The 13,573-nt window shown below is 49.6% G+C and overlaps 1 protein-coding gene across 6 annotated transcripts in view; it reads right to left on the reverse strand.

The window, feature by feature from the left end:
- Positions 1–11,625, reverse strand: part of RAB17 (RAB17, member RAS oncogene family) — a 46,557-nt gene extending 34,932 nt beyond the window's left edge. For 2 of the 6 annotated variants that reach the window (XM_024990271.2, XM_024990269.2), the window contains exon 1: positions 11,394–11,496. In XM_024990271.2, coding sequence (XP_024846039.1) covers positions 11,394–11,411 — 18 coding nt within the window. In that variant the 5' untranslated portion in view covers positions 11,412–11,496. Of the gene's footprint in view, positions 1–11,393 lie in introns of all 6 variants that reach the window. The other 4 variants (XM_059885242.1, XM_059885241.1, XM_059885243.1 and 1 more) reach the window with 4 other exon arrangements.
- Between the last annotated feature and the right edge of the window lie 1,948 nt (positions 11,626–13,573).

Here is a 13,573-nt window from a genome sequence, read left to right on the forward strand (position 1 = left end):
CTCTAGGCAAGAATCAACCTCATAGTGTGATAGAGATCTGAGACACAGATCTTCCAGGCTGTTCTTACCTCCTAAGGACCTTGAGATAAGCAGGCATGACCTCCAGCCTCACCTTGAAACCTTCACCCTTGCTTATCTCAATGGAAAATTCCAACAGGGGTTTCTGAGCACTAAGTTACATTCCTCAGCTCAACAATCAGTTCGGCGCGTGGCCGCCTGCCAGGCTGGGCAGAGCAGAGGGGAGAGGTGCAGATGAAGCAAAGTGCTGCCCCGGGGCGCCCGGGACTGCAGGACGGGAGGAGGGAGGCATCCAGAGAGAGGCCGCCCTGGCTCAGACCAGGTCCAAGAGGGGCAGAGGGCGCAGGCAGAGGAGAGCCCCTCGCTTGACCAGAGTGAAGCGGAAAGGGTATCTGCAGGAGGAAATATGGACACATGGATGGACAGATGGATGAGAAACTTGCAGCCGAGAGAAGGAAGTGCTTTCTGAGCTCCAGGAGTACTGTGTGCACATCGTGAGGGCCTGGAACTGTGCCCTAGGGGGCGCTAGTGAGTGCAGGGCCTGCAGGGTGAGTGGGGAGAAGCCTTGTCCAATTCCACAAAGACTAGAAGACCACAAACCAACGTAGCTTCTTTTTACTGAGCACCTACTATTCACCAGGCCCTCTGCTAAGCCCTTAACTTGAAATCTTTGATTTCACCCCTATCCTCAGCAACCCCAGCTTGTGGGTCACTCCCCAAGGGCCTTCTGCTGGCCTTCTTCCAGCCTGCTGTCACAGAGGAAGAGTCCATGGGGCCAAGGGACGCAACTACTTAAAACCTGTGTCACCCCCGACTTCTAGATCCTGAGAATTCCCCAGTAGCCCCAAGCCTACCTCCCCGCAGGCCTCTGAGCTGGCCTGTACCCCTACCCCCCAGCAAAGCGAACCAGTGTGTGCACCCAGGCCAGGAGGCAGTGTGGTTGGAGACGCAAAAAAGTGAAAGTGAAAGTTGCTGAGTCGTGTCCAACTCTCTTCGACCCCATGGACTATATGGTCCATAGAATTCTCCAGGCCAGAATACTGGAGTGGGTAGCCTTTCCCTTCTCCAAGGGATCTTCCCAATCCAGGGATCGAACCCAGGTCTCCCACACTGTAGGAAGATTCTTTATCAGCTGAGTCACCAGGGAAGGCGGAGACACAAAAAGGCTTGATAAATGAAGAACTGTCTTCATCCACGGGGCATCTCTCCAGGCCAGCCTCATGGGGCCACCCACTGCAGGCCCTGCACTCACTGGTGCCCCCCAGGGCACAGTTCCAGGCCCTCACGGTGACCTGCACTCACTGGCGCCCCCCAGGGCACAGTTCCAGGCCCTCACAATGTGCACACAGTATTCCTGGAGCTCAGAAAGCCCTTCCTTCTCTTGGCTGCAAGGTCTGCGACTGGACACGAAGGAAATGGGTAAGGACCCCCGCCGCCACCACCAAGCCAAATGAGCCAATATTATCTCTTCCACACTTTAATTTTCAGCCTGCCTTTATGCTTATTGTGTGTCTCTTGTAAACAGTATACAGAGTTGAGTGTTAACTTTTTCATCCTGTCTGCCTTCCAATTTAGTCTCTGCCCTATTTACCATTAATACAATTGTTGATACAGTTAGAATCTGCCCGCAATGTGGGAAACCTGGGTTTGATCCCTGGGTTAGGAAGATGCCCTGGAGAAGGGAAAGGCTACCCATTCCAGTATTCTGGCCTGGAGAATCCATGGACTACATAGTCCTTGGGGTCACAAAGAGTCAGACACATCCAACCAGCTTTCGCTTTCTCTTTTCTACCATCTTGTTTGTTTTCTATTTGTTCTCTCTGTCCTTCTCCTTTTGATTTAATGAAGTACCTTTAAAGTCTCTCTTCTTTACTGTTTTTTTAAGTAGCTTATTGTATGTTTCAGTTCTATGATTTCCATTTGGTTCTGTTTTAGCATCTCTAAATCTCTCCTGAAATTTGCCACTTCTCTCCTCATGATGTGCACCTTTCCCTATAGATTGTCTATTTCATTTATCGTAGCATTTTAAGCTCCTTATTCACCAGTTCTGGTTTGTGGGTCTGTTGACTGACTTTTCTGTGTTTTTCTTCACCACAGGTCACATTTTCCTGATTCTCCGTATGTCTGGGAATCACTGTGTGTCAGACATTGTGAACGGTGTGTTGCTGAGACTCTGGATTCTTTCCCTGTGAAAAGTGTTGAGTTGATTCTAGAAGGCAGTTAAATTACTGGTGGGTCCTCTTTAAATTTCGGAAAGTGTGCTTTACACTTTTTTGGGGTGGAAACTGCTTTTGTTTGCCTTCAGTCCTAAGGTGAACCTTAGTCCTGGGACACAGTCTTTGCTCCTAAGCTCAAGACCTTTTGAGACTTCAGTGGAAAGTCTGAAGGGTCCACCAGGCCCCTCTACACAGCAGAAATTAGACTTCAAACTCACTGTTCCCTGAAGTGAGTGGGTGGCAGTGAAAATCACTGCTCAGCTCTTTAAACCTTCAGGCATTGCCTTCCTCTGGGCTTCTGGCAACCTCACCTGTGCATGAGCTCTTGAGGGGACCGCTATGGATTTGAGGAGCATTAGGGTACAATGTTTGGGGGCTCCCTTGTTTTTCAAGATTTCATCTCTCCATTCAACGACAGCAAACACACATTTCTCAAGCTCACGTGGAACATTCACTGAGACAGACCGCTTTCTTGGCCATAAGACACACCTTAACAGATTTAAAATGATAGAAATTATACAATGTCTGCTCTCTGACCACAGTGGAATTACACTAGAAATCAATAACAGAAAGACAACTGGAAAATCCCTGAATTTATGAAGATTAAACAACACACTTGTAAAAAACACGAGTCAAAGAAGAACCCTCAAGAGAAATTTGAAAATATTTTTAACTAAAAATGAAAACACAACTTATCAAAATTGTGGGATGTGGTAAAAGCCGTGCTTAGAGGAAAATTTATAGTATTGAATATATATATTAGAAAAGAAGATCTAAAATCAATAACCTTAAGTCTCCTCCTTAGGAAACTAGAAAAAGAACAAATTAAATCCAAAGATAGAAGAAAAATTGACAAGAATTAGAATAGAAGTCAATGCAATTAAAAATAAGAATTCAATAGAAAAAGTCAAAGAAACCAAAAGCTGGTTTTTTGAAAAGACTGATAAAATTAATAAACTTCTAGCTGGGCTAAGAAAAATGGAAAGAAGAAACAAATTACTAATATTGGAAATGAAAATAAGGACATAGTTCAGATCCCATGGGCATTAAACAATAATAAAATGCTGCTATGAACAACTCTTTGCCCACAGATTTGGTAACCTAGATGAAAAGGACCAGTTCCTTGAAAGACACGATTTGCCAAAACTCACACAAGAAGAAATAGACAATCTGAATAGACCTATATTTATTATTTTAAAAATTGCATCCATAATTAATAATCTTCCAAAACAGAAAGCTCCAGGCCCAAATGGGTTCACTTGTAAATTCCACCAAACATTTAAGAAATAAATTACACCAGTTTTGTACAGTCTCTTTCAGAGGATAGAATCAGAGGAAATACTTCCTAATGCATCCTCTGGGGCCAGCATTGTCCTAATACCAAAACCAAAGACATTATAAGAAAACTGCATGTCCACCCATGGCTGATTCATGTCAATGTAGGGCAAAAACCACTACAATACTGTAAAGTAATTAGCCTCCAATTAAAATAAATAAACTAATTTTTTTTAAAAAAGAAAACTACAGACCAATAACTCTTTTGAACATGGATGCAAAAATCTTCAACAAAATATTCTCAAATCAAATCCTCCAACAAAGTATAGAAAGAATTGTACACCATGACCAAGTGGGATTTATCCCCAGATGTGCCATGGTTTCAACATCAATTTATCAGTTGGGAGCTTGGCTCCACACACAGGCTCCTTCACTTAAGGAGAGTCGAGACACTTCTAGAAACTGCTACTGAGAATGTTTGTTTTTCTGGAAGACAAACTGGGAATGCTTCTCAATGGGCTTGATGATAATACGGCCTTTGTCTCAGCTGCAGCTCCACATGCAGAAAGCACCTAGAATCCAGAGGGCAGAACTGAGGAAATGATTCAGTTCTTGAGCTCATCGGCTACTTTTAGCTGCACTTCATGCTGACAGTGAAATTACTCAGCCTCCTGCCTGGCCGGCCGTGGGGCACACGAGGCAGCCTTGGGGAAATGTGAAACTGGGACGAGGGCAGGAGGGGGGACTTCAGCTCGATTTAGATAAACTTCTGAGACTGAGACGTGGGGTACTTAAATCTAAGAGTTGTCTGAGCCACAGACCATTGGATTTCCTCCTTTCCCAGTGGTTCCTCAGCTTCCGCTGAGATTCCCTGGCTGCCCTCCCTAAGGAAGAAGCTGTGGAGTAGACCTCCCCCAGGAACCACACACCCGGACCCTCCCAAGCCCCGAGGCTCATTGCAGGGATCACGGTCCACACCAGAGAAGCCTTGGGTGGCATGACCACCACAGAGGCTGCAGACCGCTGTGTCCACATCCTCAGCCGGGACAAGGGAGTAGGTGGCGAGGGGGACCCAGCCAGGGGTGCTCTCGGTGATGTTCAGAGGGAGCCAGGCAGGACTATGGGAAGATCCAGATGTATGGAAAACCCATCTCCTTAAAAAGTGGAGAAACAGCACTTTCTCCCCCCAGACATTGCGTGGGCATGTTGGTTCCCTCTGCGGCTGAGAGAAAGAAGCTGCTTGAAACCTCTGCCCTGCTTTGCGGGGTTTGCTGTAGCCTTCGCCACTCTTCACCTCATACCTCCACCTCTGCCTTTATCTTCACAAGGGTTCTCCCCGTGAGAGTGTGTCTGTGTCCACCCTTCCCTTTTGATAAGCGCACCAGTCATATGGGACCAGGCCCCACCCTAATGGCCTCACTGCAATTTGAAGACCTCTGTAAAGACCCTCTCTCCAATTTGGAAGGGCTGATGCTGAAGCTGAAACTCCAATACTTTGGCCACCTGATGCAAAGAACAGACTCATTGAAAAGACTCTATGCTGGTAAAGATTGAAGGCGGGAGGAGAAAGGGACGACAGAGGATGAGATGGTTGGATGGCATCACCGACTCAATGGACATGGGTTTGAACAAGCTCTGGGAGTTGGTGATGGACAGGGAAGCCTGGCATGCTGCAGTCTGTGGGGTCACAAAAAGTCAGACATCACTGAGTGACTGAACTGAACTCCAAATACAGTCACATTTTGGGGGCTGGAGCTTAGGACTTCAACATGCAAGTTCTGGGGGGACACAATTCAACTCATGATACCATGGATGTCATAAATACTCATGAGAAGGTCAACCCACTTGCTTCTGTGTAGATCTGTCTCTCTGAGAAGCAGCTAGGGCATTTGTCTCAGGTCTGGTCATTTGGGGGTTCCTGAACCAAGAGGAGACCTTTGGACTCCACATGACTGAAGAGTGTCCCCCAGATTCACATCCAAGAAACACCACGGGCTTCCAGTAACCCCTGGAAGCCAGGACAGAGGCATGGATGCCCTCAGAGCTTCGAGAAGGGACCAACTCCACCCACACCTTGACTTCCAAGCCTCCAGGACCACGAGACTACACACGCCTGTTGGTTTAAGCCCTCCAGGCTGTGGTGACTTGTCACATCTCTCCCAGGACACTAGTACAGAACTTAGACCAACCTATGCCCTTCGGGAGGTTAGTAGACCCACACAGAGCACCAGCCCGAGTCCGGGGCCCTCCTGGGCACGGCCCTGAATGTCTGCACAGGGCACACTCTGGAGCCCCGCCTGGGCCCCAGGCGGCAGGCGCTGTGCACAGGGTCTCCCCAGCAGAGGTGATGCTGGGGACATGCGCATGTCGCCTGTTAGTTCCGAGGGACTGGGACAGTTACCTTCTCTGGTTAAGCATTTGGCCACGACAGCGGGAACCAAGAAGGCAGACAGAGACGGAACGGGCCCGTGGGGCTGTGACAGCGGTGGCCCTCTAGAGGGGTGGCGGATTACAATCTGGTGTCCAGGACTGCAGAGTCTCGAATCGCTTCAGTCTAGCTCCTGTGAGACCTGCTGTGTGGTCAGAATTCCCTGTGGCTGGCGTCCTTGTCACGCTTCACAACTGAAGGATTGGCAACGCAGTGTCCCTGCCCTGCTGGACTGGGCCTGGGCGGGGGTGAGGGGGGTGGGGGGTGGAAGTGGGGGTGGTCAGAAGGGGGTGGAGGCGGGGAGGGGGCAGGCGAGAGGCGGGGCAGTGGTGACGGGGGAGGTGCAGCCCAGGAACGAGGGGCTGAGAGAGTGTAGTCACCTGCCGGGAGCCTGCGAGAGGCACTCCACTCATGACAAAGGTCATGAGGAAGGAGGCCCGGCATATGCAAAGGCGGGATCGAGCCTCAGGAGTCCCCCTGGATATTCTCGAGCATCTACCCCCCCAAAAAAACCAGAGTCTGCCTACTTTATTGCTTTGTGCTCTCATCTCTGACTTTACTGGGGGCTGTCCCCCACCACCATCTCGCTCTCTCTGACAAAGAGTTAACTTACAGCTCCAATTAATAAAGTTCCTGGGCAATTAGGAGTGTTTAAATCCAGACCCCTCAGATAGCTCTCTAACTCGCCTGACAAGTTTACCCGGACTCCTACAGCTATGCATACGATTGTTTACAGTCTCCCAGCCTCGAGAGGCACGGGAAGCTTAAGATACTCAAATAGCTTAGAGCCTCTCAGAGAGTTAGAAACTGTCAGAATAAAACTAGTAAAAGATTTCATTGATGAGCCAATGCTTGCTGCCAAGTTTCCACATCCCCTGTATTGTATCCTTGAATGTGTATTAATTAATATAGTTGGTATGTAGAAAAAATAAGTAGTGGCCTTGGTGCTAGCAACTTTAGACCCTTAAGGTAATAAATTCTTTCCTTTGTTGTAAACCCATTACACCTCTGCCCTATAGGAATGATGGCGCCAAACCTTAGAATAATTACTCTTAGAGAAAATAAGTCTTACGGTTGACAAACCTTTGTCAAGAGTCATAAAATGTTAATAGGCCTTCTGGCCAGAAGATGATGTAAATCACCTAAATCATTTGTATGCAATAAATTTGCAGGAAAGAAACCCTGGTTTTTGATAAGGATCAAAGACTGCTGACTTTGCATAATTTCACATCCCCTATTATCCTCTATGTGTAACTTAGGGTATAAAAGCCCCTGTTGAAAATAAAGCTACGGGCCTTGCTCACCAAAGCTTGGTCTCCCCATGTCATTCTTCTCCTCAATTTCCAGCTGAGTCTCCATCTGGAGTGCGGAGGTCCTCTGTGACCATTTATTTGCCTGGGCTTCTAAGACCCACTTGAGAAGGTGTCTAAGGTGGGGCACCTTCTGCTATTCGAGAGGTCGCCTGCGGCCTCTGTGGTCAGAGCTAACCTGGTGTCACAGGTTATATTGATTTTCCGCGTAAACCAAGCTACTCAGCCTCTTTTCTCCACTGAATTTTTCTACTGAGCTATCCTCATTCTATTACTCTTTCTATCTTTGATGAATATTTAAATAGTCGCCAACGCCGTCTCCCCTTTGAATACCCTGGATCAGCCGGGGCTGGACTTCGGCAGTCACCTGTGGGTGCAGAGCCCGGAGACCAGGCAGGAGTCCTCACCTGGAGATCAGCTTCCCACCCCCCAGCCGGGGTGGGGCTCCTCACGGCCACCCAGCCCCCTCCACCCACTCTGCAGACAGGATGCCGTCCCGGGGAACCCTCAGAGCAATGGGGCTCTTGCCTGAAGCTGGAACCCCCATCACCTGCTCCCCCTAGGGGCCATTCTGGGGCCCACCGGGCCCCTACCCTGCCCTCCTCACTGCAGAGAGAAGAGTACAGCTGGCAAGTGCAGAGAGAGGCTGAGCTATGGCCGTGGTGTCAGACGGACTGGGTTTTGGAGATTGCTCTGAGCTTTGCTGGCTGTGTGACCTTCGCAGGTCACATGGCCTCTCTGAACCCCACTTCATCTGTAAACGATGAATAAATTTGGGCCTTAGCCACGTGAAGTTGTGAGTACAAAAATGTCAGGTGTGGACAAGACCCAGAACGGAGCCTGAAATGGCAGGCACTCACAAGGAGACTTTGAAAACATTCTTTTGGTTGCAAGTCACCAAACCAACTCAAGCTTACTGGAGTAAAAAGGATTTTGTTAGACATCTACTCATGTCTGACAAAACAGAGGGCAGCCAGCCCTGGAAGGGACGAGCTGTCCGCTTCAGGGGTCCTCTGTGTGTCCCCCATCTCTTGTTTGCTGCTCTGCCTCTCAGCACTCACAGCAGCCCATGGTTCTGGTACTGACAAGGGAGCAGCCCTGCCTGATCATCAGTCCCGCCCCTGCCCCAACCCTGACTTCCCATACAGTCACCCACAGCCCATCAGCTGCTGAGGAAGCTGGAGGAGGTGGGGGGAGGTGGGAGGAGGTGGGGGGACCATGACAAACATGGTGGAAAGAGGAAGCTCTGAGCAGAAGGGAGCATCCTGAGCCACGTGGGTTCCCTGTAGAGCGATGCCTGTTACTTTAATAATTATCATTAAACTGTCTACAAACTCCAGAACTCAAAACCAATCTGTCTTGTATTGTTTCAGTTCCTCAGGGTAGATATACCTAAAATGCATCCTGATTCCAGGTTGTTCAGAAAGCCACTTTGATGGACTGAATGCTCCTTGCTGTTGTTCAGACGTTCAGTCCTGTCCTACTCGTTGCAGCCCCGTGGACTGCAGCACAACAGGCTTCCCTGTCCATCACCATCTCCCAGCGTTTGCCCAAGTTCATGTCCACTGAGTTGGTGATGCCATCCAACCATGTCATCCTCTGTTGTCCCCCGTTCCTCCTGCCTTCAATCTTTCCCAGCATCAGGGTCTTTTCAAACAAGTCAGTTCTTCACTTCAGGTGGCCAAAGAATTGGAACTTCAGCTTCAGCATCAGTCCTTCCAATGAATATTCAGAGTTGATTTCCTTGAGGATTGACTGGTTTGATCTCCTTGCAGTCCAAGGGACTCTCAAGAATCTTCTCCAGCACCACAGTTCAAAAGCATCAGTTCTTCAGTGTTCAGTCTTCTTAATGGTCCAACTCCCACATCCCTACATGACTGCTGGAAAAACCATAGCTTTGACTATATGCAACTTTGTTGGCAAAGTGATGTCTCTGCTTTTTAATATGCTGTCTACATTTGTTACAGCTTTCCTTCCAAGGAGCAAGTGTCTTTTAGTTTCATGGCTGCAGTCACCATTCGCAGTGATTTTGGAGCCCATGAAAATAAAGTCTCTCACTGCTTCCACCTTTTCCCCTTCTACTTGCCATGAAATGATGGGACTGGATGCCATAATGTTAAGTTTTTAAAATATTTGTACCCCCCAAAAATTCACATGTTGAAGCCTAACCCTCAATGTGATCGTTTTAGGAGTGGGGTCTTTGGGAAGGGAATAGGTGATGAGGGCAGAGCCCTTACAAATAGGATTCGGGTTCTTGTAAAAGGGACTGCAGAGAGATCTCCCATCGCCTCCACCCTGAGAGCGCACAGTGAACCAGGAAGCAGACCCCACCAGACACTGAAACTGCCCGTGATCTTGGCCTTCTCAGCCAACCAGGACAGTGAGGAGTAAATCGCTATTATTCATAAGTTACCCAATCTGCGGTGTTCTGTGACAGCCCGAGTGGACACGGCAGCCACGCAAAGCTCCAGTAAAGCACGAAGCTCAGTGGATGATCCTCCCTGTTGCAATCTCACAGCCGGAAGGGCCCTTGGCCTCGGTCTTATCAGACACACTGTTCTCTGTTATCTCCAAAGTGGGCTCTGTGGATTCTCGATGTGTGATGTGTTTCCAGGACAAGGTCTGAGGTCAGATGGGTCTGAAGTGATGGTTCCTTGTGATCCCTTCTCGGAGAGTCAAGGCGCATTTGTACACAGAAGCCCCCACATTGCAAGCTGTTCAGGTTTATTGAACTCAGCTCCCCATTTGCTGGAGCCCAGACACATTTTCACAGACTACTTGTTAGCATGTTCTGGAATTAGTGGTCCAGGAAATGGACGTGGGGGGAAACCTGCCCAGCTTGAAGCTAGCCCTCCTCAGGGGTCTCTCTGGCAGGAGGTTAGTCTGAGGCTCTCTGCATCTGCCACGAGGTCCCCAGCCTCTCTTGGGACCTGACGCCGAGAAGCCTCTTCCTCCGCTTGCCCTGTGACCTGCACCCACGCCTGCCCCCCGGCCCTCAGCGCCGCCACGGTCCACTCTGCTCAGCTCCCCAGCAGCGCCCAGGCCTCCCGGTTGCCCTTCTGGATGCTGTGTCTGTGTCCAATCCACATTTCCTCCCGGAGCCAGACCACACTCCCGAGAGCAGTCTGACCAGCACGAGATGGAGCAGACACATCCTTTCTCTTACACAATAGATCTCAAAACTTATCCTCCACTCGGCGCCTCTCAGAACCCATCCCATGTCCCCAGAACTGTGCCAAGACCTACAAGGGCCCCTAGAAATGCCCTCAGGGAGCTTACTGCGGAATGAGGAATGCCAAAGAAAACTTCACAAACTCAGTACCAATATAAACATTAAAAGATTCGTGTCAGCTGCACAGTAAGAGTATACGGGTCAGCGCCCGGGAGTACGAAAGACACTCAGAATCATCAGAAACACGCGGCGCCCACCCTCACCCACCCAGAAGCGTGCACCTGGTGCACTGAGGAGCCGCCAGCCTGGAGGGTCACGCTCGTGAAGACGCGTCTGATTGGACCCTGGCTCCCTTCTCCAGGTGTGCTGTAGGGGACCCTTCTCCCTAAGTCCTATGGCCTGAGGACACAGCGGTCCTCCTCAAGCACAGCAGAGTGCAAGTCGCCTTCCCAGGACCTGAAAGGGGGGGCAAGTCTGCAGGGAAATTCTTTGCAGCAAGAAAGGAAACTGGGAAGCCGCAATAAGCACAGGAAATGCTGCTATCGAACGTGAGAGAGGACATCTCGAGGACACCAGAAAAGGCTTCACCCCAGACGCTTCCAAAGCGTGGAGGAGGCCCACTCGCCTTGTTCCCAGGGGACTCTCAGGAATACTCACTGAACTGGTGAGTGAGCGAGTGACCAGCGGGTGAACGAAAACCACAAAAACAAAGTCCGGCTTTTCATCTGAGGCGAGGCCTCGCACAGAACGAAAGGGCCACGTGAATGAAGGAATCAGTGAGTGATGAACACCCCGTTTCCTTTAGGAACGGAATCATCCGAGCATTGAATATGTTGCAGCAATCTGAATGGATGGTTTCCCTACATTTATCAACCATCAGACAAAAGCAAGGTCTTGCTCAAGACTGGGAAGCGGAGAGTTAGGAATGTACTTTACACGAACACACACACAAACATATACACACTTATACTCACACGAGCAGACCTGTGCATGGTGGCCCTGTCGGCCTCGTCTTTGCTCCCTCTCAGCCGCGCACAGACATGTCTTTGTCCCCTTATCTGGGCTTGTTCTGGAGGCTGTCCGTCCGTCCTTCTGGGACTGGCCCCAGCCCAACCTCAGCCCTGTCCCTGCCTCCCACGTCCTCCTCTTCCTCAAGGCCAGAGGCCCTCCTCCTGGGAGTGGGCAGCTCATCTCTGTCCTGTCAGGACAGACAGTGGCTTTGGTCAACAGTTAAGGTCTGGGGCCGAGCAAAGGTCCTGAGTCCCCTTCTCAGTGTAATAGGATGAGGGTTTCCCTGGAGAGAGACAGATGGCTGCAGGAGAGAAAACACAGTTTTCTCTCTACCCTTCCCAGTTCTTGGCTAAAATCTCTGAAATAAAAGACAGAGTAACAAGAGAAAAGCAAACTGAAGTTTAGGAACATAAACCCTGCTCCCAGTGCAGGGGCCCCAGGTTCAATCCCTGGTCAGGGAACTAGATCCCACATGACACAGTTAGGAGTTTACACGCCACAACTGACAATCCCACACACTGCGACTAAGGCCTGGTGCAGCCAAAAAAATTAAAATAAATATTTAAAAAATTAAGCAATCTAAGTATTTTAAGAAAGGAGGAGGGCAGCTTCTACTCTGTTTGCTGGGCTTTTCCTGTGTTTGCGTATATGTGCGCGCAGTCTGACTCTTTGCGACCCCATGGACTGTAGCCCGCCAGGCTCCTCTGTCCATGGGATTCTCCAGGCAAGAATCCTGGAGTGGGTTGCCATTTCCTCCTTCAGGGGTTCTTCTGAACTCAGGGATCGAACCTGCATCTCTTGCATCTCCTGCATTGGCAGGCGGATTTTTTTACCTCTGAGCCACCTGGGAAGCCTGTGTCTGCCATTTCTCAAAACAATCAGCTCAGAATAAGCCTCACACCAAAAAGGCATATTTTGGGATACTGCGTCCTGCTACCCTATGGGGCTTAACACTTGTGCCCTTTGGGCAGTGAAACTGTGGCTGTGGACTAAAAAGTGAAGTCGCTCAGTTGTGTCCGACTCTTTGCAACCCCATGCACTATGGCCTACCAGGCTCCTCTGTGCATGGGATTCTCCACGCAAGAGTACTGGAGTGGGGTGCCATCTCCTTCTCCAGGAGATCTTCCCAACCCAGGGATTGAACCCAGGTCTCCCACATTGCAGGCGGATGCTGTACTGTCTGAGCCTCTAGGGAAGCCCGCAGTGGCCGTGATGCCCGTGTAAATGCAAGGCTGCAGCTCATCGCCTTGCTGCCTGGGCTTTCTGAGGTTACCACTTCTCCCTGTGGGAACAAGTCTGGTGCATCCACAGGACTGTGCCACTCCTTCCTGATTTTCCCAGCGAGAAGCTCCGCTGGAGCAGAGCCAGTCTAGGCCTCCGTTTGCTGCCTTGAGACCCACGGGGGACAGGAACCGGCTCTTGCTCATCGTTCTTTCTCCCTGACCGCCTTGCATATAGTAGGTGTGCTAATGTACATTTCCAGCGGGCTGTGCTCTGCCGGGCACTTGGCATGAGTTGTGATTTCATTTAATCATCCCAGTGATGCTAACTTGCATAGTGATTAGATTTTACTGTGAATAAACAACCCGCCCCCCAAAAAAAAATGTTTCCCAAGAAGAAAACCATATAACCCTTGTTCTGCTTGAGGCAAAGCTGAATTTTAGACACTGCTTGTAACAAATTTTACAAACTGCTCTTTGTCTGGGAGTATGGATATCAAGAGCTCCAACTTGAGCACAGACTGCAAATGAGTAAGTGGCGAACTATTTTTCTATTATGTTCCTAAAATAGCCTGAGTGCTGGCACTGAGCGCTTCATCTCAGCCCAGAACCCTTGGGCGCTGTCACGGTAGACAGTCACACGAGGCAAAGCTCAGGCCGCGCCAGGCTGGTCTCAATTGTTCGGCGCTATCTTAATGTAGAAAAAATTTCCAGTGAACTTCTCAGGAGAAAGTCTTCGGCGCGCTCTTCAGTAGAACCAAAACATGGGGAAATGTTTGTGCTATTTTAAAATTGGCAAATTCAGCACACAGAGCGCTCTGCAAAGCTACTGCCAAAAATACAGCGAGCATCTTCCTAAAATACTGAGAAAGACCTGAAACATGTGATTCAGTCCCCGCCTGGGAGGAGTGGTGTTGAGCAGC

The sequence above is a fragment of the Bos taurus genome, chromosome 3 (genome assembly GCF_002263795.3).
Source record: "Bos taurus isolate L1 Dominette 01449 registration number 42190680 breed Hereford chromosome 3, ARS-UCD2.0, whole genome shotgun sequence".
Taxonomy (NCBI): Eukaryota; Metazoa; Chordata; class Mammalia; order Artiodactyla; family Bovidae; genus Bos; species Bos taurus.